The sequence below is a fragment of the Acipenser ruthenus genome, chromosome 10, assembly GCF_902713425.1.
Source record: "Acipenser ruthenus chromosome 10, fAciRut3.2 maternal haplotype, whole genome shotgun sequence".
Taxonomy (NCBI): domain Eukaryota; kingdom Metazoa; phylum Chordata; class Actinopteri; order Acipenseriformes; family Acipenseridae; genus Acipenser; species Acipenser ruthenus.
The window spans coordinates 38,780,612-38,808,181 of record NC_081198.1 but is presented as its reverse complement, the minus strand read 5'-3'; the positions used below and the strand labels follow the sequence as shown (position 1 = coordinate 38,808,181).

Below are 27,570 nucleotides of genomic sequence, written 5' to 3'. Positions count from 1 at the left end.
GTTACACAAAAATGGAAAAATATTGTCCTTATATCAAAACATTTGCATATCAGGCATTTCTGCAGTAACATATTTACCTATTGGAACCAAAATGGGCTTATGCATATAATATATTTTTTTTCACCAGTACAGTTTCATAAAGTCACGTTTTGTAAAGTCAGCCATATAAATAGGGTGATGTAAGTGGTGTTTATGTAAGAATGGAATGTTATAAAACCCATAGACTTCTACAGACTAAATGTGGCCTACATCGATATGTGATGGAATAATCAAAATGGTACACTGCAGCATTTGAAGTTCCTTCAGTCTTTACACAAGACAGCATCTAATTACTGTAAAACAAAAGCAGTGGGGTAGAATACAGATAACATGCACTGGAAAGAGTTTATTCAGATGGTTTGGTGATTGGCAGATACAGTTGGTAGATCTCTTGTTGTTTCTTGGAGGCTGTGCTTTGTACAGAGCCCCTTTTCTCATTTTGCACAGGTTAATAATCTATTCTTTTTTTTCTTTAACATGTTAGTAAGAATGTTTAAAAAGAGATGGAGTCTTTGGTTAAAGATGAACTTTTTGCAGCTGTTTGGAACTTTACATTTTACATGTGCTAATATCCTTGTGGGCTATCCAGACAAAATAGAACTGCCTGCATAAAATCAAAGTGTGACAGGTGTGAAGTTGCATAAAGTGGTTCCTTGATCCCACGATGCCTTGCAGTGACAGCCAATCAGGCATGGCTGTGAAATGATGCACTCACTTGTCAGCGGACCTAGAGTATATAAAGTAAAACAACTATGTTTGCACTTCTGAGCAGTTAGAGCATTCCCAGCCTTGCCTCGGGTGTAGGGATTGCAGAGGAAAGCAAAACTACACTCTTCAACAGTGTGTAGTTTTGTTTTTATTTTCCGAGGCTCAACCGTTCTCACATTGGATATTTTGAAAATATTGCTGGATAAGAGAACCTTTTCTGAAGATTTTAAATTTCTGGGCACAGTCCCATTATTTCTAGGCACGCTTGTGAAAGCAGGTAAGTAACCCTTGTTTTAAGAGTACTATTAAATTATGCAATGATTATTAAATTATTGCATTATTACATTTAATGGATTTGTGAAGAATATATACCTAAGCATAAAATGTATCTATTAAAGTATTCACAGTTAACCACTTAGATGTTTAATTTTATGATTCAGCAACAGGAAAACAAGTCGAACATAAGGTAGTTCAGCTTAATTTGTTATTTAGTTAAATGTACTATCAATTGGAAATGTTTGTTCTGTATTTAAACTTCAGGGTTATTATGCAGTCAGACAAATTGAGAAAAGCCAGGAATAGCTCTGATAGCATGCTTGTGGTATACCAGCTCGGCAGTGATGTCTTTTTAAGGGAATCAGCAGCTGAGCTATCAATTGCACCATCAGATATGTGCCACATGTCCACTGTCAATCAAAGAGGGACAGGCTATTTTTGGAAACTTCCATTTTTGTCACATAGCTTTTAACATCGTTAACAAGAAGACTTATTGAATAAAATATGTTTATATACTTTTTATTGAGTTATGGATCAATGAATTAATTTATAACACATAGTAAATAAATGATGGCATGCATTTTAGTATTTATATACTTTACACTGTAATGGGTTTTTGTATGCCTGAATTCTAGACAAAAAATAATAGTAAAAAATAAAGCACTAAAATAAACAGTAACACTTTATAATCTGCTCTATAAACTTTTAAGTAATTTGTAAACATTAGGTCTTAAGGTACACCTATAATTTACAGTTTTTAATATATAGTGATATAAAATGTATATAAAATATCCTTGAATATTATCTGTCTACTCCACCCCCCTGGAGTCAGCAATGTTTAAGGAAATCATAGTTCAAAACTTCCAAGATCTTACATGCTAGTGAGCAGCAGGTGTTCAAAAACAAAATACATTAACAGTTTCTAACTCAAGCCTGATTTATTTTTAGTTTGTTAAAAATTAATTATATTGACTTTAGATGAACACAGCCATCTTTTAGACCTCATCATATATGAAGGTAAAACAGAACCATGAATGTTTTTTTAATTTTTAAATTTTTTTCAGGGTGCCTAAAACAATGTCGACACAAGCACCAACGTTTATACAGCCGCTGCAAAGCGTTGTAGCACTTGAGGGTAGTGCTGCAACCTTTGAGGCTCAAGTTAGTGGTAAGTTCTCACTTTTTGTTTCACCTTGTATCCCTCAAAATCTTTATCATTTCTAAAAAAAAAAATGGTATACTATGTCAGACATTTAAAACAAATATATCAATTCAGTAAATATTTTTTAAACATAGTGAAATGTTTGGGATATATAACAACTGTATGCCCATAAGCATGTACAGTATATATAATCAATGGTGATATATTATGACCAATAACAATTATTGTTTTCTTATAAAAGTTTACCATGGTATTTTTGCACAGTTATTTTGTAGTTTTTACTATGCATTTACCATAGTTTACCATTGCTTGTCATTTTTTTAAATATGCTTTACCATACCGCTCTGGGCCTTAAAATGTTTACCCATGCTTTGACATGCGTTTAATATGCTGTATTACACCTTGCTATGCTTTTACTGTAGATGGTAGATGGCAGTTGCCTATATTTTCATCTAAGCCTTCTTTTTTCATTTGCATGGCATCATGATGCTATACTTGTAAGAGTTACTTACATTAAATATATTATGAAATGAGTTTCTGATAAATCTCGCTTGTTTCTCCAGGTTCCCCAGTTCCTGAGGTGAGCTGGTTTCGTGATGGCCAGGTTCTTTCCACTGCCGCTCTGCCCGGCGTGCAGATCTCATTCAGCGAAGGCCGCGCTCGATTGATGATCCCCGCCGTGACAGCCGCACACAGTGGAAGATTTTCCGTACGAGCCACCAATGGAGCTGGACAAGCCACTAGCACAGCTGAATTGCTTGTGACAGGTAATGATATGAAAAATACGTGTGGAATGTTATTTGTATAGTAGTATAAAACAGTTTTTTATTTCACCTGCCTGTTAATGTCTGTATTTAATAAAGTACCAACCATTAGAAGATGTATATATATATATATATATATATATATATATATATATATATATATATATATATATATATATATATATATATATATTATGGGTTACGTCAAATCCCCATTTGATGTTACTGTTTGCCTTTGACTTGAATAGGATTATACTTCTGTAGCACCACCTGGTGGCTATTTCTATAATTCTATAATTCCAGCATGTCGCGACCAAACTTCTTGCTGTTGTCAACCACACTATAATCCTTTAAGGTATAATGTGGTTGAAAAATAATTTAGGCCAGAATATGTAGATTTACTATGAAAACAAATATAGTGTTAAATGTTTATCTACACATTGTTACTATTAGGATCTTTGGTGGTACAAGTCTTTTAAACCACAGTCCCAATTCTTGTAAGACTCAAGCCAGCTGTCACCAGTTGAAAGTTCAATTTATTGACTGGATACCCTTTCTTCACATTGCAGCAGAAACAGCGCCGCCAAACTTTACACAGAGACTACAGAGCATGACTGTGAGACAAGGAAGCCAAGTCAGACTGGATGTACGTGTGACTGGAATCCCTACACCTGTGGTGAAGTTCTACAGGGAGGGAGCAGAGATCCAGAGCTCCCCTGATTTTCAGATTGTACAAGAAGGAGAGGTATACAGTTTAATGATTGCCGAAGCCTTCCCCGAAGATTCTGGAACTTACTCCGTAAACGCCTCCAACAGCAGTGGACGTGCTACATCTACAGCCGAACTGCTTGTTCAAGGTATCAGTACATTCTATCCAGTCATTTATGCTCCTTTTGTATTTTCTAAATTATTGTATGTTTTAACCAAAGTGAATCGGATATAGATAATATAAACAATATTGATGCATTTTTTTTCTTAAGAAATGTCAGGATGAGTTTATACTTACAGTATTACTCATTTTTGTATTATTTATTTACCTAAGGCCAAGAAGAAGCAGTGCCTGCTAAAAAGACAAAGACTATTGTATCTACTGCTCAGATTTCCCAGACTCGCCAGACAAGAGTTGAAAAGGTAAAGCATGTTTTTTTTTGTTTGTTTTAAGGAAATCTAATGCTAATGTACACTGTGATTAAACTTAAATGTATTTTATTTAGTTTCCTATGTTTAGTTTTTTTTCATGCTCTTTACATGTCATGTACTATTAACCCCCCCCCCCCTTCTTTTAATGTACAGAAAATGGAAGCCCACTTCGAGGCCAGAACCACAGCGACAATGCAAATGAGTATGGATGGATCTACAGTTATCCACCAACTGCCACACAAGACACCCCCACGTGTGCCACAGAAGCCAACCTCAAAATCCCCAACTCCATCATCAGCAGTTGCCAGGGTTTCAGCTGCACGCCATCAGTCACCTTCTCCCGTGAGGCATGTTAGAGGACCTGTCCCATCCCCTGTCAGGTAAAGCTCCGTTGGTACTTTTCCATTTATACTAATTAAAGTTTTCCACCTAATTTGTATTCCTCTTAATAACTACGTTTATCTACTGACTAATCTTTTTCAATTGAATTGTTCTTCCAAAGATCTGTGTCTCCATCTGGAAGATTCTCCTCTTCATCACCAATTAGACCAGTAAAATCTCCAGTGGTGACTCGAAAAACCACAACCACAGTTGTCGCCTCAGATGTCCTCCCACCTTGGAAGCAGGAGAATTATGTATCAGAGGCAAGCTATAGAGAAACCAGAATGACTACTGCAGCCACCCAGATGCACATGGAGGGACACTGGGAAGGACGACATGAAATACAGAAACACATGACAGTTTCTGGAGCTGCTGTTGCTGTTACTGGAGCAGCAGAGGTAAGGAAATCTACTTACTCTTTTCTGGTCCTCTGGTATTTTCCAGCGATGTATTGGTAGGCTGGTTGTACGAGTGTGGTTCTTAGTTCTTTATAAACTGACAGCATTCATTTGGAATAATAATGGAGCCTGATTCTGAAAAGATGGTTGTAATCACAAAGGTCTGTCAGATTTGTGTTTAGGCTGAATACTGTATATTTCATCACTGGTATTTTTAAATATGTGTAAAGTATTGTAAAATGACATTTCAAGAATTCAGAATTGCATCAACTTTGAGTCCCCAAATGATTTATTTTTAAATTCTGCAATAGCAAGAAATTTTGCTTCAAAATTGGGTCTTTTTTGTTTGAGTGTAAACTTTTATATGAAGTATGGTTGTGTTTCTATGCATGTAAAATACTTTCTAATCTAACTAATGTACTGTAGGAGCAGTATGAGACAGAAAAAAACAGCTGTGGTAGCCACTGTGCTAGCTGCTGTTGACCACGCTCAAGTACAAGATCCAGCTCCAAGTTCTGTAGAGCGGACCAGTTCAGAAACAACCCTGTCCACAGTGTACAAAAAGTCAGTTCAGGAACAGGTAGCTTAGTCCAATCACTGCTATCAAATCACTTTTATCCCGCTTCATGCGCACATCTATTAATTTTTTTTTAGGTAATCGATACCACCTTGTAGCACTGTACAACTTTTTTTTTCATAATTTCTCTTTTTATTTTTCCATTACCTTTTTTTTGCTTCAACGTGGAATTTTGTATGGTATTTAACTTAGTTTTTTAATTTGTTTTAAATAAATATAGATAAAACATGAGACAGACAGAGAAACCACAGTAGCCCCTGTGATTCATGACTTCACCACAGGTGTGGCTAAATTGACAAGCACTACTGAAGAATCTGCAACACAGGTAGAGCAGATATTGACAATACAAGGCCAGGTATTTTGTATATTCTAGTATATGTCACTTCATCTTACACATCTAGTACATGTCTTACTTTCAGCACTTCATAATCATAAAATGTATACCAGTAATCTGTATTGTTGATTTAAAATTGTTACCAGTTTATGGTTTATATAAATTACTGTTAATGTATTATGGTTGATTTAGAATTATGTTTTTCTTGTGTTCACTTTTTTGTAGATTTTTTCTTCCCCCAAAAGATACATAATTAGAAAATGCACCATAAATCCAAAGCTGCAAATAGTATTTATTAAAAAAATCACATTATACATGTTTTTATAAAACATATTGTGATGCAAAACTCTACCTCATTCATATATATATATATATATATATATATATATATATATATACTGTATATTATTATTTGTTTATTTAGCAGACGCCTTTATCCAAGGCGACTTACAGAGACTAGGGTATGTGAACTATGCATCAGCTGCAGAGTCACTTACAATTACGTCTCACCCTAAAGACAGAGCACAAGGAGGTTAAGTGACTTGCACAGGGTCACTCAATGAGTCAGTTGCTGAGGTGGGATTTGAACCGGGGACCTCCTGGTTACAAGCTCCTTTCTTTAACCACTGGACCACACAGCCTGCTATACATATATCGAGCATCAAAAAAAATCACTATTATAGGGCTCCTGATTTTTCCATTCTTGGGAATGACAAATTCCTTTTTTCAAAATGACCAATTAGGTTTTTTTCCATTTTTCAAAATGACCAATTCTGTTTTTACCAGTTTATTAAGAATTAACAATGTAATTTGAACATAAATAACATTTTTACATTAAAAATCTATTGAATTCATTTTTTTTTTATTTAAGTCCCTGAGATACTGCTGTTTTCAGGAAAAATCTTTCTTAAAGCACGAGTAACAATGTTCTGTAGGTCAGTCAACAAATAAAGGTGTTTTGAAAAAACAGCTTATTGCTGGCATTACAATATACAGATTTGTAGAAAACGAGGGGCATGTGTTTCTTGTATACCCTGGACAGATAGAGTTGCAGGGCTCTTCAACTAGTTTTTTAAATTTAAGGGGGCCAGATTGGGAACAAGTTAGGAGTAGGCAGGTCAGAGTATTTTACTCTGCACATTTTTAAGCAATAATAAATATTATATAATGTAATGTTCATATATTGAACACGACTTACACATTTTACCATATGAATAGTACTTTACAGTTCAATTTTCTACAGTAGCTAGAGTAGAGATAGCCATGTTATAGCAACACGAGTAAAAAAAAAAAAAAATCACTCTGAGTACGTAGTATTATTAAGGAGTTAATGATAAATTATAAATAATAAGTTATAAAACTAAACGTTTCACCTCAACCACCATGTCATTTCCTTGTGTTGAGCGGGTAACGGAGTAACGGATTTATGATAATAACTAAATAAATGAATGAATGAATTCAATGAAGTTTTTTTTAATCGGGGGTTGACGATCGTAATTATTATTTTTTTTTTCAGGTGCTTTTTACTTTTCTGTATATACAACTCCAAAATGATTCCACAGAATAGAACTCACAAAACAGCTAGTTCCTTTTTTAAACAACTCGACTCACACAGCACACAGGCAGCGCCACAACAGAGACAGACAGTCCATCAGCGCAACGCCCACAAAACCACCTGTTTTCTCGTTATCCAGTGATCCAAATAAACATGCAAAAATGTTTTATACAAGCGTCATCGCTGGGCTTCTGGGTATTGTAGTTTTCAAAGCAATCTATTATTTTTTTATAGTACAATAACAGCGGTAAAAGACTGTTTGCGCAGATGTTTATTTAAAAGTGTAGTTGCAAAGCAGAATTCCATTCCCAAAATGCCAATTCCGTCCCCAATGCCTAATTCCGCGATTCCGTCCGTGATTCCGCGATCCCGTCCGTCATTCCGCGATCATGGAAAATCAATAGCCCTACTATTATAACACATTTATTTTCGAAAAAAATAAGGTATATAAATGATGGACATTGACGAAATGTTTTTTTTTTTTTCACATTCATCCTTGACCATGACACGCTTGAGTGACTATGACTGAAGCAAATATACTTAATCACCTAATTAGTGAGACAGTTGATTGGAGACTGGATATGGAGTGATTTCAGCTGTTGAATTGCAGGCTTGAATAAAAGCAATAAAGAAAATGTCAATTGTTAATCAGCACAATAAAAAGTCACTGCACGTGCTCTAAAACAGAGTTTGTTTTTCAATCACATCTAGTGAATTTTATCCAAATATAAGTGATACGTTTCTTTTGATACTCAAATATAAGTGATACGTTTCTTTTGATGCTCAGTATATATTTATATGTATATTTTTCAATGTGAATGCAGACTGTCAGTTTGGCAAACATGGAACCAGCTTAATATCATTTGTATTTCTTACTGTGGTCAGATAAAACAAGACACTGAAAAAACAACAGCAGTGGCTACTGTAGTAGCAGCTGTTGACCTGGCTAGAGTGCGAGAGCCAGTTGCCGGTTTCACAGAAAGGACCACAAAGGAAACACTGGCTACCATACATGTACAGTCAATTCAAGATCAGGTAGCTTACAATGAAGTATCACAGTCACAACTATACCATTTTATTCCTGACCTGTTCACATTCCCCTTACCTGTGACCCGTTAAGATTAACCAGACACTCCTCTCATTTTATTGCCATCACATCCGGGGTAGAGTAAACTAATGCATGTAAATGTAGTCCTGTTGAAGGGGCTGGATTACAGTGTTGTGAGTTTTCCCTGTATGTAGAGTGAGAGCTTGATTTTACACTTTCTAACATAGTTCTAAAAAGTGTCAGTTTTCTACTGACATGGTAGAATTTATGAGCTTGGTGTATTAAGTTCACATTGGTGTATAAATGCCATGGATGATTGCAATCTATGCACTTTATAAACTTGCTGGTTGTTGTCTCTAGGCTGAGGGTGGCAAAAAAGCTGAAGCAGTGGCTAAAGTTCTTGCTGCTGTGGATCAGGCACGCATAAAGGGACCTGTACGAACAGAAGAAGCATGTGCTGAAGATACCAGTATGGAGTATGAATACAAACACCAGGCACTGTCTAAACAAACCATAGAGCAACAAATTGTTACCAAACCCATCAAAACCGAGGCTGCGCGGGTCCCATCTGAAATTCAAATTATCGCTGCTGATAAAGCTGACAAAAGCATTTCCCAGGTTAGATTCTAGCCACACTCAGACTTACTCAGTAATATTACATTTCTAAGTTAATCTTTCTGTATGTCGGACATCACTCAAACATTACTTTGTTGGTTGCTGTAGATTGAAAGAAGGAAGGAAACTGCTGCCCACACGGACACATCACTTTCCACAACCCCTCATTTTACAGTAGCAAAGGTTACTGTTCCTAAACCAGAACATAACTCTGAGGTAAGAATGGGTCATATCAGGCAAGCAGTGCAGCATTCGAGTAGTTAAAATAAAATAAGTTGATTTAATAAAAAAACAATAATAATAATAATAATAATAAAATAATTCATGCTTCGTTAAATACTGCTGTTTTAAAATGGTTAGAGAGTGTTCATCTTTAGAAACAGCTGAGAAAGTTTTCACAAATACCACACTGAAAAACAAGAACTGAACACGTGTAAGTTAACATTTTGTATATTTCATTATTTTGGAACTAACTAAATCAAAAGAAAATAAACTATATCATGATAAACATAGTTTCTTAATTAAGAAAGTGATCATTGGTTGACAGCCAGATGTCTGTCTTCCTAAAGTTAAAGAAGACTGATGAGCACAACTGCAGAGGCTCATGTTTCGTTGAGGTCGCAGGTGTCATATAGCCAGGCTATTTTAGTCAAATGCCAACGAGTATCAAGTATAGGTTCCTGCTTGCCTGACTTGCAACCTGTTTATTTTAAAGTACAAGTTTAAACCCTCACTGATAAATCTAACAATTGTCCAGTATCCTGCTGTGCAATACCTTATCCATCACCCGCTAAATAAGCTGTCAGTTTATTAACGCTATCACATTAACACTCCCTATATAAGTCTTACAGAAATCAAGTTGAAATATATGTGTACGGTTTTTCTTACTTACTAATGATCACATTGTTACTATACCTCATCATCTTGCTTCTACAGCACTTCCCGATTCACATCTAACTTGGTTCACTAATTAACCCCACCCATCTCCCTGCCTTGTTCAGCAAAACCAAATTGTAATTTTTTTGGGGGCCATATTTTAACATGATTCTTCTTGGATTGGTCAGGTGTCAATAGCAGGATGTGCTATTGCTACTTTGCAGAAAGAATTAGCCGCTACTGCTGCTCAAAAGATCACCAGGCCGGTGAAACCCCCCACCCATAAGACTGTGGAGACCAGAATGATGTCAGAGCAGGTGATCTCACCACTGCCTCCATTCAAAGAGACCTCTGAAACATATCAGATGCATTACGACACTCGCTTGCACAAAGAAACAGGCACATCCTATTTAGGTGCTGTGGAAAAAGAAGAAAAATATCACATTTTTGAAGAGTGGGACAAAGAGGTTTGTAAAGAAGCGTGCTGTCGATCACCTAACTCCCATTTGATACCCCACATCTTACCCATTCACAACCATCAACCTTCCCTTTCTCCTTGGCAGTTTTTTTTTTTTTTTTAATGTTGTATAATTTCAGCTCTATAATCAACTTTCCCTCCCTACTATGTTCCAGACATTTTTGTGCTGTTTTAAACTCCTAACATGTTGGACCCCAACCAGCACCCTCTACTGGATGGTCTTCCCCATTGCCTTGCTTGATTCGTGGCTTTTCCCAAATCCTTTTAGGACCATATAATAAACTGCCTATAATATAAAATAAATACATCTTTACTTTTTTTCAGATGCATGAGGCAGCAAGAGTACCCACAGTTGCTGAGGTAGCTGTCACTCCGCCAACCTTAGTTGCTGTAAGTATTTCTTCTGGTTTTAGTAGTTTGTTAAATTGTGGGCAGCCTTTTCCATCTTCATTTCTACATTTGTAATAATAAAATAGTAATTTCTATAGGATTAGTAAAAAATAATACATGGGTTTATCTTTTTTCTTTAGGGATTGAAAAATGTGACTGTCATGGAGGGAGAATCTGTGACTCTGGAGTGCCAAATCTCTGGACACCCAGCCCCTGCTGTGGTGTGGTTCAGAGAGGACTACAGAATTGAGAGTTCAGTTGACTTTCAAATTACCTATGAATCTGGAATTGCCCGGCTTGTCATTCGTGAAGCCTTTGCAGAAGACAGTGGTCGCTTTACTTGCACTGCTACCAGTGAAGCTGGAACAATTAGCACATCCAGTTACCTGCTCGTCCAAGGTAAATAATGAAGCATAACACGTATGCAATGGAACTACCTTAAAAACACCCCAACAATCACACTATTGTTACGAAAATGGAATCCTGTCCTAAAATGTTTCCAAAAAAGTATTTTGGTTTCTTAAAAGCTCAGAAAATGAGAGTCCAATGTAAAGTCAATAAACATATTGTAATTTCTAGGCATATCAATAACAACATACATTATACATAGCTCATTTCCATTGCATTTTACTTTTTAATTTCAGTTTCAGAAGAAATTGAGAGCAGGGAAGAAGTCTCTGCTGTCTCTGTTTCTGAGCAGCACATTGTCACCGAAGAGAAACGGTAATTCAAATAGTTTGGACTTTTGATGCTGACAGCAGTGTTTTTAGTTCCATATAATGCATTAACTTAATTATTTTTTATGTATTTATTTTCAGTTTTTCTGAATCAAGAGAAGAGACCATATCAGAAATCAGTGGTGCTGCAGAGTCTGTTGAATCTGGGGCAGGTGTTGCTGCTTTCTTTGTAAGGAAACCTACTGTACAGAAACTAGTTGAAGGAGGTAGTGTTGTATTTGACTGTCAGATTGGAGGAAGCCCCAAACCACACATTTACTGGAAAAAGGCTGGAGTGCCTCTGACTACTGGATACAGGTACTTAAAATATAGTAATAATATATTTCATATGTTAGTACACACATATCTTTGAGATTAAGATGTGGTAGGTCATAAGCATTTATTTTACCTTTTTTATCCTTTTAGATACAGAGTGTCATACAACAAGGAAACTGGAGAATGCAAACTGGAGATCTCTATGACATTTGCTGATGATGCAGGGGAATATTCAATTGTTGCCCGTAATCAGTTTGGAGAAATTACTGCCTCAGCTAACCTATTAGACGAAGGTCAGTTCTATAAGCGACGTCTGATTGAATTTGTTACAAAAATATGCCTTGCAGCTCACAGATCCACTGACAGCTATTTCTGCTATATATAACAATACATATTTACAGTATCATTAAACATGTCTTTAATATAAGAGGACTTATATAGGTATCATGAGGCTCATCCTTGGTTATTGATGGTCTTTTACTCTTGTATTGCAGATGAATATGATGCTTACATGAAGCAGCATCAAGCGACTTTGCAGACTCAAGTGACAACAATTGTGCAAGAGCCTAAAGAGGCAGAAGTTGCACCAGCTAGTACCTTGAGTGAATATGAACAAGAACAAGTTCTTATGCAGAAGAAAATGGCTAAGCAGACTGTCATGATGAAAAGATTCGTACAGGAGCAGGTAAGAAGATAATTTATTGATTATAAATCGTCTTTTTTATTATTTAAAAGTTTATCAAGTATATGTTGAAGTAGTTGATCATGTAAAAATAATGTGTAAAAAATAATGTAATTGTATGTAAAAATAATGTGATATCTTGTAACAATTGTAAGTCACCCTGGATAAGGGCATCTGCTAAGAAATAAATAATAATAATTTTAAATGATAATGTTAACTACTCAATGGAACAAAGCCAGCGCTAAAATTCATACATTACATTCAAGTTTTGATTCATATATATATATATATATATATATATATATATATATATATATATATTGTGTGTATATATATATATATATATATATATATATATATATATATATTTTTTTTTTTTTTTTTTTTTAATAAAAAAAAATCATAAATAACAGAAAAAAAGGAAGAGAAAACATGCAACTATGCACCATGAGTTTGACATGGGGTCACTGGGCTAAAGGCTCTCATTCAAAATCCTTTTATTTTCCCACACTTACAGGAATATCAGATTTCTGCATTTGAAGAAAGACTTATCAGAGAGATTGAATACAGAATTATCACGATTACTTATGAGGAGCTTGTCACAGAAGATGGTGAAGAAATGATGGTGGATGTCCCTGAACATGAGAGGACTGAACCAGGCATTGAAATCGCATTGAAAAGCTATAGAATCCTGGAAGGAATGGGCGTCACTTTCCACTGCAAAGTATCTGGACAACCGCTTCCAAAGGTATGGTTACAGTTCTTATCACTGCGACATATTTAAATAAACAAAACAGATATTGAAAAAACATTTATGAGCTCAGAAATAACAAATGCCTGGGATGATGTCTCTTTCTTTTAAAGATCGCGTGGTTCAAAGATGGCAAACGCATCAAACAAGGGGGTCGTTATCAAATGGAGGTTCTGCAGGATGGCAGGGCCAGTCTGCGCTTACCAGTCGTACTGCCTGAAGATGAAGGCATTTACACTGCGTTTGGCTGTAATGTAAAAGGAAACTCGATTTGTTCTGGAAAGCTGTATGTGGAGCCCACTGCTCCAGCTGGAGCTCAGCTATACTTTGCTGAACCCGAAGCAATCAAGAGAATCCGGTACATTTCATTTAATTTTTCGTATTTTTATTTATTAATTCTGTGGCACTATTACATGTAGCCAGCAATACTGGTTTAATTGTACCTCCTTACCTTTCATTAAAGACTGATGTTTTGGTAATAGATTATTATTATTATTATTATTATTATTATTATTATTATTATTATTATTATTATTATTATTAATAATAATAATAATAATAATAATAATAATAATAATAATAATAATAATAATAATAATAATAATAATTATTGTTCTAATCGTAGTGGTATTAGTATCAGTATTGTTGGTATTGGTGCTGATTCTTATTATTTTGTTGTGGTTGTTCCCTTTTAGCTCTGTCTCCCCAAGATCTCCTAGCCGCTCTCCAGGCCGCTCTCCAGGCCGTTCTCCAGCACGCAGACTGGATGAAACAGACGAGGGTCAGCTGGAGAGACTGTACAAACCTGTCTTTGTCATGAAACCCTCATCCTTTAAGTGTGCTGAGGGTCAAACTGCACGATTTGACTTGAAAGTTGTTGGCAGACCTATGCCTGAGACCTACTGGTTCCATAATGGTGAGAATCCTCTACTTAACTATTATTAATACAAGACAAGAAAACTACTTTATTTGAGCCATACAATTGAACTCATATGTTATATAACCCTAATTATGTGTTCCACTTTGCAGGCCAACAAGTGATTAATGATTACACCCATAAAATTGTGGTGAAGGAAGATGGTACACAGTCAATGATCATTGTGCCCGCCATGCCTCATGACTCTGGGGAATGGACTGTAGTTGCTCAGAACAGAGCTGGCAAGACATCTATTTCCATGACCCTTACTGTGGAAGGTAGTGTACACACCTCATGAAATCACACTTGTACAGTATATCTGTTACTTCACATGGAAGTTTGTTTACTGACCTCTCTTTTGTATTATTATTACAGCTAAGGAAAGCCTAGTGAGACCCCAGTTTGTGGAAAAGCTGAAGAACCTGAGTGTTAAAGAGGGCACTTTAGTTGAAATGGCTGTCAAAGCTATTGGAAACCCAAATCCCGACATTGTGTGGCTGAAAAACAGTGATATCATCTCTCCACACAAATATCCAAACATAAAGTAAGTATTTTAGTATGCAATTAATATGCTTAACCTAAGTAGCCAATGGCAAACAGAAGTAATAGTAAATATTTAAAGTAATACTATATGATTTGGTGATGGTTTTTTTTTCTTCTTTATATTAGAATTGAAGGCAATAAAGGAGAAGCATCCTTTAAAATCATATCAGCAGCTAATGCTGACACTGCATGGTACACAGCAACAGCCATTAACAGGGCTGGCCGTGACACAACAAGATGCAAAGTCAATGTGGAAGTAGAATTTGCAGAACCTGAACCAGAAAGGAGATTAATTATTCCAAAGGGAACATACAAAGCCAAAGAGATAGCAGCACCTGAGCTGGAGTCTCTTCATATGCGTTACGGACAGGAGCAATGGGAAGAAGGTGACTTATATGACAAGGAAAAGCAGCAGAAGCCACACTTCAAAAAGAAGCTTACTTCTGTGAGGATGAAGCGTTTTGGACCTGCACACTTTGAATGCAGACTGACTCCCATTGGAGACCCAACAATGGTGGTTGAATGGCTGCATGATGGCAAGCCTTTAGAAGCAGCCAACAGGCTCCGTATGATTAATGAGTTTGGTTACTGCAGTCTTGACTATGAAGTGGCATATTCTAGAGATAGTGGTGTAATCACCTGCAGAGCAACTAACAAGTATGGAGTTGATCAGACTTCAGCAACCCTGATAGTCAAAGATGAAAAGAGTCTTGTTGAAGAGAGTCAGTTGCCAGAAGGCAGGAAAGGAATGCAACGGATTGAAGAGCTTGAAAGAATTGCTCACGAAGGTGTACTTGTAGGAGTCACAGACGAAATTTCGGAAAAGTCAAAGCCTGAAATAGTCTTGTTACCTGATTCTGCAAGGGTACTTGAAGGTGAGACTGCAAGATACCGCTGCAGAGTCACAGGGTATCCTCAGCCAAAGGTCAATTGGTACCTCAATGGACAGCTTATACGTAAAAGCAAGCGTTTTAGGCTTCGCTATGATGGCATCTATTACCTAGAAATTGTTGATTGCAAATCATACGATTCAGGTGATGTCAAAGTGACAGCAGAAAATCCAGAGGGTGTTGTGGAGCACACTGTGAAGCTCGAGACTCAACAAAGAGAAGACTTCAGGTCTGTTCTACGTCGTGCCCCTGAACCAAAAGTTGAAGGCTCACAAGCAGAGCATGGAAGAGTGTCATTTGAAGTAGTAAAAGTAGAAAGACCACCTGAAGCCCCACAGAGTAAAGAGGTTGTGAAACTTAGGAAAACTGAAAGAGTTACTCATGAAAAAGAAACAGAGGAAACAGAAGAGCTCCGTAGTAAATTTAAACGCAGGCAGGAAGAAGGATACTATGAAGCTATCACAGCTGTAGAGCTGAAGTCCCGGAGAAAAGATGAATCCTATGAAGACATGCTGAGGAAGAGGAAGGAAGAACTTCTTCACAGGAACAAAGCAATACTCGAGGAAGAAAAGAAAGAACCTCTTCCAGAGGGTACAGTGACCATCCCAACTATCAGGCCAGTCAGGGTTGAGCTGTCACCAAGCATGGAGGCTCCCAAAATCCTGGAACGTATCCAGAGCCAGACGGTTTCTCAAGCAGATGAGGCTCATTTCCGTGCTAGAGTGATAGGAAAACCTGAACCTGAGTGCCAGTGGTTCAAGAACGGTGTACAGCTTGAGAAAACTGAACGTGTCTACTGGTTCTGGCCTGAAGATAATGTTTGTGAATTAGTAATTAGAGATGTGATGGCTGAAGACTCTGCCAGCATCATGGTTAAAGCCATCAACGTTGCTGGAGAAACTTCAAGCCATGCATTCTTGCTTGTACAAGGTAAGGAAAAATGTCTCCAAAGTTGTATGCACAATATCTGTATATGTAATATAAGTAACAGCTAATGGAATTAAGATATATATATATATATATATATATATATATATATATATATATATATATATATATATATATATATGTAATATATTTTATTATTTATTAATTTAGGTCTAAATCGATATTTGGAGTGATGCGTTGGTAATTGCAATTTATTTTTTTAAACTTACAGCCAAACTAGTGATTACCTTCATTGAAGAATTGAAAGACGTCAATTCCAAAGAAAAAGACACCATGGCAACTTTTGAGTGTGAAACATCTGAGCCGTTTGTCAAAGTTAAATGGCTGAAAAACAATGTGGAGATTTTCTCCGGGGACAAATACAGGATGCACTCTGACAGAAAGGTCCATTTTCTTTCGGTTTTGAGCATTGATATGAGAGATTCTGCAGAGTATTCCTGTGCCCTAGTAGAAGATGAACACGTGAAGACTTCTGCCAGTCTTATTGTTGAAGGTAAACAAAACCATTTTCTCCCAGTAAAAACAATCATAAACTCATCCATCCATCTTTAATATTCTGTAATTTAAGTGTATGCTGGTCTATCTCATTTCTTTATCTTTTCACTGCTCTTATAGCCTGTTGTGATCAGTGATGACAAAATGATCTTTGTTTTATAGGTGCTCCACTTGAAATTATCAAGAAACTGGAGAATATTGAAGTACCTGAATCCTACTCAGGGGAATTTGAATGTCTTGTTACCCGGGAAGATGCCAAAGGGATGTGGTACTGTGGGGATGTTGAAATTAAAGCAAGCAGCAAATATGTAATTGCTTCTCGTCGTGGTCGTCACAGCCTTACTGTAAAAGATGTTACAAAAGAAGACCAGGGACAGTACAGCTTTGTAGTTGGTGACATAAAGACAACTTCCACGCTGAAGATGAAGTGTAAGTTATTACCACTTACATGAAAGTACTGGTACATTATTCATGGAATAATTAAGAAAGTGCTACAATTTGAAATTATTATGCATGAGATTTGACATATTTTTAATTTTAATTTCAGTACGCCCTGTCACAATGATGCAAGGTCTTGCTGACAAAACTGTCTGTGAAGGTGATATTGCCCAACTCGAAGTTAAGTTCACTCAAGAAAACGTAGAAGGCACATGGATGAGGACTGGTCAACCAATCCAGCCAAGTGAACGTGTGCACATTGTGATTGACAAACAGTCTCACATGCTGTTGATTGAGGATGCAACCAGGGGAGATGCTGGTGTCTACTCCTTTGTAGTGACTGGACATGACCTTTCAACATCAGGACGACTGACTATTCAGAGTAAGTCAGAGCACTTTTTATTTATTTTCCATTTTCAAAAGTGGAACTGAATTTCTGGAATGACATTGCACTGTTTTTGTCTTCAGGTATCGATATTGTGATCCCTTTGAAGGATGTAACTGCTGTCGAGGGAACAAAGGCAGTTCTTGAAGCCAAAGTCTCAGCTCCAGATATATCTTCAGTTAAATGGTTCCTGAATGACCAGCAGATAACACCAAACGACAGAGTCCAATCTGTAGCTAAAGGAGCAAAGCAACGTCTATCATTCACCAGAGCTTTTGCCTCCGATGAAGGGCAATACAAACTGGTGATTGGCAAAGTTGAATCACGCTGCACTATGTCAATTGAAAGTGAGTTCTTTTCATGATTTTTATATATTTTTTCCTAATAAGAAATTCTTTAAAATAACTTATGTTATTATTATCTTTTAAAGGAATTCAGATTATTAAAGGGCTGGAAGACCAGGTATGCACAGAAACTCAAAATGTCACCTTTAATGCGGAGCTGTCTCATCCTGGCATTGATGCAGTATGGATGCTTAAGAACAACCCTCTCAAAGCTGGTCCCAAATACAAGATTGAAGCAAAGGGCAATCACTACACATTGACTGTTAACAACACAATGAAAGACGAGGAAGGAGAATACACATTTTCAGTTGGTGAACAAACATCGACTGCAAAACTTACAGTATCAGGTAAGTCTAATTAAAGCTATTTTCCTGTTTGGTGAAAAAAAAAAAAAAAAAAAATTAACGTCAAACATTCTATATGAAAGAGTGAAAAGGTTCAGGTAATTATTCGATATTGGCTGTACCTACAAGCAACATTGGGTATATTATTCTACTGTGTTAACATTATTATCAGACTTTTTATAATCAAACTTATTTCATACAGTAAGTTTGCTCTACTTATGAATTATATATCATTTCATATTACATGTACATTAAACTTCCAGGCCAATTGCCTGTTGTTTGAACTGATGAAAACTTGTGTGTGTAGATAACTATTATGTAATGACCTATTTACCCCTCTAGGTGGTGCCATTAGCAAACCACTGGAGGATGTCACTGTAGCTGAATCCCAGACTGCTGTTTTTGAATGTGAGGTGGCTAACCCTGATTCAGATGGCAAGTGGTTCAAGGATGGCAAACCAGTTGAGTTTAGTGATATTATAAGAAGTGAAGCAGACGGAGCAAAAAGACGTCTCATTATTGAGATAAGCAAACCAGATGATATTGGTGAATACGCCTACCAGGTTGCAACCTCGAGGACATCAGCTAAACTAAAAATTGAAGGTATGGCACAGGAAAAGTTATTTATTTATTATACTACAGTCATATAATACATTACGAAGGTATTTATGTGGAATTAGTGGCAATATCACGTGAACAAGTAATTGACCAAAGTTGCATTTTATTGTAAAAAAGACCACACTGGATAACTTTTATTTTAAGCAAAACTAGTATTACTGTATATATAACTCATACTTTATATTTATCAGCTGTCAAAATTAAGAAGACTCTAAAGAATCAGACTGTGACAGAAACTCAGGAAGCTGTTTTCAGTTTGGAACTCACCCATCCCAATGTGAAAGGTTCTCAGTGGATTAAAAACGGGGTTGAACTTCAATCAAGTGACAAGTATGACATAAGCGTTGTTGGCACTGTACACACTCTGAAGATTAAAAACAGCACCACACAAGATGAGTCTGTCTACAGTTTTAAACTAGGAAAACTGGGAGCCAATGCCAGGCTACATGTAGAGAGTAAGTTATACATTACAAAATGAAACAGATCAAGAAAGAATAGATTGTGGCACATTGCTTTTTTGTCTGTAACGTTTCTTCCTTTGTTTCCCTCTTTTAGCTATTAAGATTGTTAAGAAGCCAAAAGATGTCACTTCTTTAGTAGATACAACAGCTTCCTTTGAACTGAGCCTGTCTCATGACAATGTGCCCGTTACATGGATGTTCAATAACAAAGAAGTTAAAGCAAGTGACAAATTTAAGATGATGTCAGAAAGGAAAGCCTATAAACTGATCATTCAAAACATTACCCCTGAGGACGCTGGGGATTATACAGCCCTTGTGGGGCATCTAGAATGCAAAGCAAGACTGTGTGTTGAAGGTAAGTTTATTTTCATACAAAAATCTGTTTTCATATACCAATTACATGAAAAGCAGCAGGATAAATGGGAGCAAAAGGGAGTGTTAATGTATTACTTGAATTGAAATTTGACATCACAGCCTGTTTATGAATATTCTATTTCTCAGCAAAAAATGTTTTATTGAATTGGGCTATAGTGTGTGTTTTTGAATTTTTGTCACTACATTTAAATATTCTTGTCTACCAAGTATATTTGTATTAAATGCACATAGCTAGACAGGGAGATATTTACCTTACCAGAATAATTTACAAAAAAAATTTGTTTTCAGCTTTGCGCATCACTAAGACTATGAAGAACATTGAGATTCCCGAGACAAAGGTTGCAACCTTTGAGTGTGAAGTATCCCACTTTAATGTCCCTGCTCTGTGGCTGCAAAATGGAGTTGAGATTGAAATGAGTGAGAAATTCAGAATATCAGTTCAGGGCAAAGTTCATCAGCTGGTAATCATGAACACAAGCACTGAAGATTCTGCAGAGTACACTTTTATCTGTGGAAACGACAAGGTCTCTGCAACACTGACAGTGAATCGTAAGTCATTCTACCTGAACCAAAGTATAACTCATTCATTTTTTGTAAACTGTTTCTGCAAAGATTCAAATCAAACAATTCTCTTTCCTTTTTCAGCAATCCTAATTACCTCAATGCTGAAAGACCTCAATGCACAAGAGAAAGATACCATAACCTTTGAGGTCAATGTAAATTATGAAGGTATCACCTACAAGTGGTTGAAGAATGGTGTTGAGATCAAATCAACAGACAGATGCCAAATCAAGTCCAAACAACAGAACCACACACTCTCTATCCGCAACGTTCACTTTGGGGATGCTGCAGAATACACTTTTGCTGCTGGGTCATCTGTAACGTCTGCCACTTTATATGTGGAAGGTAAAAATATCAGTCTCTTTGTAACTGAAACTTATCAATTTATTATTTCTTAAAATGTTGTCTTACTGAATGGATTTGTTTTCATTCTTTCTTTTTTCGTTCTTTTCTTTAGCCCGTCTTATTGAATTTAGAAAACCTATTAAGGACATCAAAGTTGTTGAGAAGAAGAAGGCCACCTTTGAATGCGAGGTCTCGGAACCTAATGTTGTTGTACAGTGGATGAAAGGTGGCCAGGAACTTGAGCTCTCTGAAAGGTAATACTCACTTTCTTGATGAGCTTGACTTCCTCCTCTCCTCCCTCCCCTCTCCTCCATCCCTGTTGTTCTACTAGGTGACTTCAACATCCACCTCTCAAACCATATCCACTCTGCTGGATTTCTCCCCCTTCTCCACTCCTTTGCCTTCTGTCTCTCCTCGTCACCCCCCATTCACTCAGCGGGCCGTCAACTGGACCTTGTCTTCACCAGGGACTGCTTGCCCCCGCCCTCTCTGTCACTCCTCTCTGACTACTACTTTATCTCACTTTATCCCACCCATACCCTGTCACCCTCTGCCCATTGCCCTCTTTCGACTGGTGTCCCCCAAGGCTCAGCCCTGGGATCCCTCCTGTTTTCTCTCTACACACACTTCCTGGGTCCCCTCATCTCCTCCCACAGCTTCTCGTATCACTTCTATGCTGATGATGCCCAGATCTTCCTCTCCTTTCCCACCTCTGACTCCGACATTTCCTCCCGTATCTCTATCTGTCTCTCGGCCATCTCCTCCTGGATGCACTCGCATCATCTCAAACTCAATCTGTCAAAATCAGATCTCCTTTTCTCCCCCCCCCCCATCTTCTTCCCCAACCGTTGATCTCTCTATCTCTATTCTGCTTGAATCCACCACCCTCTCTCCCTCCTCATCCACCAAAAACCTTGGTGTCATCCTTGGTGTCATCCTACTCTGGCACACTCCTGTCGCTTCTTCCTCAGCAACATACGCAGAATTCACCCCTTCCTTTGACAGCGATTTTATTGTACTTTCATATCTGCTCTCATCTGTATGATATTCTGTAATGTGATATTTTATACTTTGTACTGTGATAACTTGTAACAGTTGTAAGTCGTCCTGGATAAGGGTGTTTGCTAAGAAATAAATAATAATAATAATAATAATAATAATAATAATAATAATAATAATAATAATAGATTTTTTTCTTCAGATATATTCTAAATGGATAAAGAAATATGGGTTGCCTGTAGTAAACGTCAAAGGTGCTGTATTTCAATCTAATACAATCCTAAATTTGCTTTAACTTTTTTTCTGCAGGTTTAGAGTTTCAACAGAGAAATGTATACATCGTCTAATGATTTCCACTGTGCACATGTCTGATGCTGGGGAATACTCAGTTGTAGCAGGAGGGAATATGTCCACTGCACATCTTACAGTAGAAGGTCGTGACATTAAGATATCTGAGCCTGCAGTAAAAGACATCACAGTAAGATTATTTCACTTTTTCACCTAATGGAATGGAAAATAACCACAATCTTTGCAGGTTCAATAGTATATGAAATATTTTTTTCTCATTCTTTTTCGTGATAGGTTTTTGAACGACAGAGAGCTGTAGTTGAATTTGAAGTCAATGAGGACGATACAGAGGCTCGTTGGCTCAAGGATGGAGTGGAAATTAACTTCCAGGTTCAGGAAAGGTTAAAATATCTTGTCATTCGAAAAACTCATCGTATGACTATCACAGAAACCATACGCAGTGATGCTGGTGAATACACCTTTGTTGCTGGAAGAAACAGAAGTGTGGTGACACTTCATGTTAACCGTAAGTACTTTGAAAAAAAAATATCTTATTTATCAAAGCTGTACAGTCTTAATATATTTCATTTTATATTTTCCAGTTGTTTTTTATTTAATGACAACAGTGGCATCATTGAGTGTTGTGTGTGTGTGTGTGTGTGTGTGTGTGTGTGTGTGTGTGTGTATCTATCTCTATTTTGCTTGAATCTACCACCCTTTCTCCCTCCTCTCATCCACCAAAAACATATATATGTCAACAATTTTTATTTATGTAATTGTGATGAGTGAATGCATGATTTAGAACATATGAAAGAAAATGTGCCTAGCTCCTAGAATGAATGAATACATTCTCAAACTAGAAAGTAACATAGGGGACATTGCTTAATTGACTTGTTTAATAAATGTGCAGTGAATCAACTTTCTAAGGGATTGTTTGCTTTATATTTCAGTTCCTGAGCCGCCACAGATTGTACAAGAGCTGAAACCCTTAACAATCGACTGTGGTAAACCTGCACGCTTCTGTGCCATGGTACGTGGCAAACCTGAACCTCAGGTTTCCTGGTATAAGAATGACCAGAAGCTCTCTTCGGGTTTTAAATGCAAATTCCTACACGATGGAGAAGAGTATACTCTTCTGCTGATTGAAGTTTCCCCAGAAGATGCCGCCACATACACTTGTGAAGCCAAAAACGATTATGGTGTTGCAACCACCTCAGCATCGCTCAATGTTGAAGGTAAATATCTATCTTTTATTTTATTTATCTTTCTGACTGTCTCTGCAGTGTTTGTTTGTATTGTAATGTGTGCAAATAAACAAGCAAATTAATTGTGCATTTTTTTTCTTGTTTGCAGTTTTAGAGGTTGTTTCCCCTGACGAAGGGGCTACTCCTGCCATAGCTCCAATTCAAGATGCCTCAACAGTTGAAGTGCAGTCTGAAGGTATGTTTTCAATGCAAGTGTCTTAGGGAAATAAGGAAAGGGGATCAATGCATGTACTGTGTAATGCATGTTACTTTAAATGTGACATGGGGCTGTTTTAGATGCTGGTAAAACTGGATGTTGCTTACTTTTTACCTGCAACATACAAATGTTTCAGAAATAACAAATATGACTATTTGAAAGAATTTAAGACATCAAGTAAGCAGTGAGATATCGGAGACTAAAATACATCCTGACTGCTCAAATACTGACTGATTTCTCAGTCCAGTTTTAACAACCATCTTAGTGCACGAAGATGTTTTGTTTATTCACCTTTTGCTTGTATGTAAAATACATAGACATGAATGCTCAGTTAGAGCGGTGGATGTACCAGTATTCCTTAAAAGACATCACAGCGATATTATCATAGATGTTTTATTTTCAAAATTGATTGGCTAACATTAAAGAAGCGATCTTGGGAACGAAAGCTCAAATTTTTGGGAACTAAAGGATTACAAATTCCACAAATTATTATTATTATTATTATTATTATTATTATTATTATTATTATTATTATTATTATTATATAGTATTATAAAAATATGTTTGATGCCATGCAATTGAATAGTGGCATACTTCTTTTCAGGACTTAAAAAAGTAGAAGAATTTACATCCAAGACTCAATGGCATGTTTCTACAAGTGTTGCAAGTGTTAAGAAGGAAACCCTTGGCCAAAGGCCTACTTTCATTCAGCCTATTGCGAGCTGCATGGTGCCCCATGGGGAAGTGGCCAGATTTTATGCACGTGTGTCTGGCATGCCGAAACCGGAAATCCATTGGTTTCACAATCTACGATTAATACAGCCAACCAAAAATGTGGTGTTTCATTTCGATGAAATAACAAATACAGCCACACTCATTATTGTTGATGCTTACACTGAGCATGCTGGACAGTACTCTTGCAAGGCATGCAATAGTGCTGGAGAAGCAACTTGCACAGCTACACTTGAAGTATCTGCAGAAGGTAAAATCTATTTATTGTTTGACTGAAAGTAATTTTTCGTGTCTCACAAATAATTCACCAGTATTAATTCTCTGGATTTTTTGACACAATGTCTTATCGTCATGAAGTGCTGTGCTAACTAAATGCCACCTTTTAACCCTAAACATCACTGGACATTTAAAAAATCACTTATTTTATTATATTTTTCACTAATAATCACTTAGTCTCAAAATTATTTATGTGTGGTTTAAAGGCTAATATCACCGTTGTGCAATGTTTCATTTTTCATCGTCACACTCTTTTCGTGGTTCTGTCAAGAAGATGCTCAACGTCGTGCCATGAAAAATATATCTTCATCCGTCATTCATTCTTCACTCATATCATAGATCATGCATTACAACTTTATCTGTTGACTCATCCATTTGGCATGTATAGTGCAACCTTAGCAACTTGACCTCTTGTCTTTACCTGTTGGGCAATGCTTAATATCCTGTCTTTTACTACTCATACAGTGAAAACCATAGATAGGCAAAGCATATCAAGTACTGAAAAAGCCATAAAGGAAACAGTCACCTCTCAGACCATATCAGAGGCTCGTGTTGAATCTCCAGTGATCTCAAAGCAAACTGAAACTTATTCAGAGGAATTCAGATCTGTCGAGGAGCCCTCCTATGAATACAGTTGTCAAGTCTTTGAAAGTGTTTCTGAAAGGTCCACTGTGAAGAAGACCACAACTGTGAAAAGGATGGAGGCCCAACAAGAAGATACTTTTGTGAAACACTCAGAGACCATTGCCCCCAGGGGTCCTACAGTGCTCCAAAAACTTTGTGATCTTAGAGTGAATACAGGCGCGGTGGCCCAGTTCATCTGCTCTTTTGATGGTCAACCTTATGCTGAGGTAGTTTGGGATCATAATGGCAAGACACTGCCAGAATCTGAGAGAATGAAATGCTCTCAAAGTGGAGGTGTTCTGTCTATTTCCATCCTCAATGTCCAGTTGGGTGACCAGGGTTGGTATAGATGTGCAGTAAAAAATACATTTGGGGAAGCTAGAACGTCTGCACAGCTTACAGTGGAAGGTGTTTATGAGTTTTTTGTTACCACGATGGATTATTTCATATCATCCTCTTTTATTGCGTCATGTGTTCAGCTTTTAATTCTTAGCTCAGGTTTAACTTAACAATAACTTATATCACTAGTTATTTTAATATTTAACATTTTAATATAAACTTAGAGCTTTAAACATCAGCTTTAACAGCATTTTCATACATCCACTAACACTCTAATATATCATAATATTGACAGCCAAAATAGCAATTAAAACATAATTGCTGAAGCTTTTAATCTATAATTTTCCTAACTTTATTCTTACCCAGCTAAAGAAGCAAAACCCAAAGCAGAAACCAAAATTTTGTCTGATTCAGACACTAAAAGTTCTAAAACTGACAGAGATCCCTATGTAATTCCCACTGACCAAGGCAAACAGAAGCTCTCAGGGAAATCTTCAAGACCTCCATCATCGTCAACCAAAAGACCAAGTGGAACACAAAGGCAGAGAAGCAGAGACTACTATCCCGATGTTGTACCCTTTGAGGAGTTACCAGAAACTGGTGCCACCATTCCAGAATTCCTAGAAAAACTGGCTCCAGAAACTTTTGTTAAAGAAGGAGATGATGTTTCGCTCTTTTGTGTTATTAAGGGTGTACCTGCTCCTTGCGTGATTTGGCTTTACAATCAGTTGATTGTTGAAGAGTCTGCATTATGTTACTTGAAACATGATGGCTCTCTGTGCAGTTTAAATTTAAAGAAAGCTGGCCCCAGTCAAGCTGGCACATTCACATGCAAAGTAGTCAATTCGGCAGGAGAAGCTTCGTGCAGCACACGTCTCAGGGTGACAGGTTGGCAACTGCATGTTTTGGTCCTTCCGAATGTGAATTCATCATTCATTTCACATTTGCATCCCAGTTCCAAATTCTAATCGGATTCATTTTTGAATGAAAAACCTGTTACCATACAGTATTTAAGGCATGATAAGGCATGTTCCGGAAGTACAGCAAAGGTTGCAGAAGACTGTGGATTAACATAACATACATTTTTTAACTTAAAAAATAAATATTCATATGCACAAATATAACTATACATATTTTTAGTTTGAAACAAGCTGATAAGTTTGGAGCATGTACCTTTTTATCCCATTTGTAAATTCTTTGGGACATCACATTCACTGTGGTATAAGAAATTAAACATTATTACAGAATGAATGCTTACAGTCTTTTCTTCTTTTAATCACAGACATAAAGAAAGTAATTCAAGAGGAGATTGAACGTAAAATTGAGTTGGAAGTAAAAGGTAAGATCAATTTTTATAATTAATCCAAAATGTTTTGGGATATATACCAGCAGTACAAGCTGCATGTATACAACTTCATTCATTGTTTTAGGAGAAGCCTTGTTTTATATCTTAAATGTTTTTGTACTGATTTTTATTTCAGATCTTTCTTTATTTAAATTTCTAGTATAGGTTTTGTTTGATGAATATGTATTGCTTGCTTTTCAGCAGTTTTGCAATAGTGGGATCTTGCATCAGTACATGCCTATGTTAGAGCATGACGTATTGAACAACTTATTTATAGTTTACATTTTTTCGGATTTAAAGGTTTGGGATGTGTTTCTTTTAAAGTTTCCGGCTTCTAGGAAACACATCTTTAAAAGATATTGGACTAGCCAAATCTTTTTATTGCTTATTTTCTTTGCATCTGGTATTCATTCTTCTTGCACACATATGTCTAAGACTGGCTTGCAGATAGTGGTATGCGATTAATGTTGTTTGCTTTTTACATAACACTGTGAAATCTAGCAACTATATTAGTTCGAATAAACGCCTTCTCATACCATTTTAGTGTTTCTTATGATAATATTTGTAATTGTCTTTGATATTCCATTGGCAATTGATTTGTTTCTTTCACTCAAATACCTGAACAATTTACCCTCTAATCAAAAGGATCAGAAAGGGCGTTTATTCAGCTGTCTGCA

The 27,570-nt window shown here is 36.7% G+C and overlaps 2 protein-coding genes across 2 annotated transcripts in view; both read left to right on the top strand.

Moving 5' to 3' along the window:
- Positions 1-818: 818 nt before the first annotated feature.
- The window catches only part of LOC117973129 (titin-like), a 165,968-nt gene continuing 139,216 nt past the window's right edge, over positions 819-27,570 (top strand). The window contains 38 exon segments of the mRNA XM_059031325.1: positions 819-1,024; positions 2,088-2,191; positions 2,749-2,952; positions 3,519-3,806; positions 3,992-4,080; positions 4,243-4,469; positions 4,592-4,868; positions 8,743-9,000; positions 9,106-9,213; positions 10,062-10,340; positions 10,676-10,741; positions 10,882-11,140; positions 11,386-11,464; positions 11,560-11,775; positions 11,884-12,026; positions 12,228-12,418; positions 12,933-13,163; positions 13,280-13,524; positions 13,862-14,082; positions 14,196-14,360; positions 14,458-14,626; positions 14,752-16,445; positions 16,675-16,956; positions 17,121-17,387; positions 17,506-17,778; positions 17,865-18,128; positions 18,212-18,472; positions 18,812-19,072; positions 19,279-19,542; positions 19,643-19,903; positions 20,212-20,472; positions 20,569-20,829; positions 20,942-21,083; positions 22,138-22,306; positions 22,411-22,642; positions 23,067-23,351; positions 23,470-23,556; positions 26,831-26,887. Of these exon segments, the coding sequence (XP_058887308.1) occupies positions 2,101-2,191; positions 2,749-2,952; positions 3,519-3,806; positions 3,992-4,080; positions 4,243-4,469; positions 4,592-4,868; positions 8,743-9,000; positions 9,106-9,213; positions 10,062-10,340; positions 10,676-10,741; positions 10,882-11,140; positions 11,386-11,464; positions 11,560-11,775; positions 11,884-12,026; positions 12,228-12,418; positions 12,933-13,163; positions 13,280-13,524; positions 13,862-14,082; positions 14,196-14,360; positions 14,458-14,626; positions 14,752-16,445; positions 16,675-16,956; positions 17,121-17,387; positions 17,506-17,778; positions 17,865-18,128; positions 18,212-18,472; positions 18,812-19,072; positions 19,279-19,542; positions 19,643-19,903; positions 20,212-20,472; positions 20,569-20,829; positions 20,942-21,083; positions 22,138-22,306; positions 22,411-22,642; positions 23,067-23,351; positions 23,470-23,556; positions 26,831-26,887 (9,127 nt within the window). The 5' untranslated portion in view covers positions 819-1,024; positions 2,088-2,100.
- On the top strand, positions 24,839-25,945 carry LOC131738183 (myosin light chain kinase, smooth muscle-like). Its single transcript, XM_059032192.1, has one exon. It carries the CDS (start codon positions 25,017-25,019, stop codon positions 25,716-25,718), a length of 702 nt encoding a protein of 233 aa, XP_058888175.1. The 5' UTR covers positions 24,839-25,016; the 3' UTR covers positions 25,719-25,945.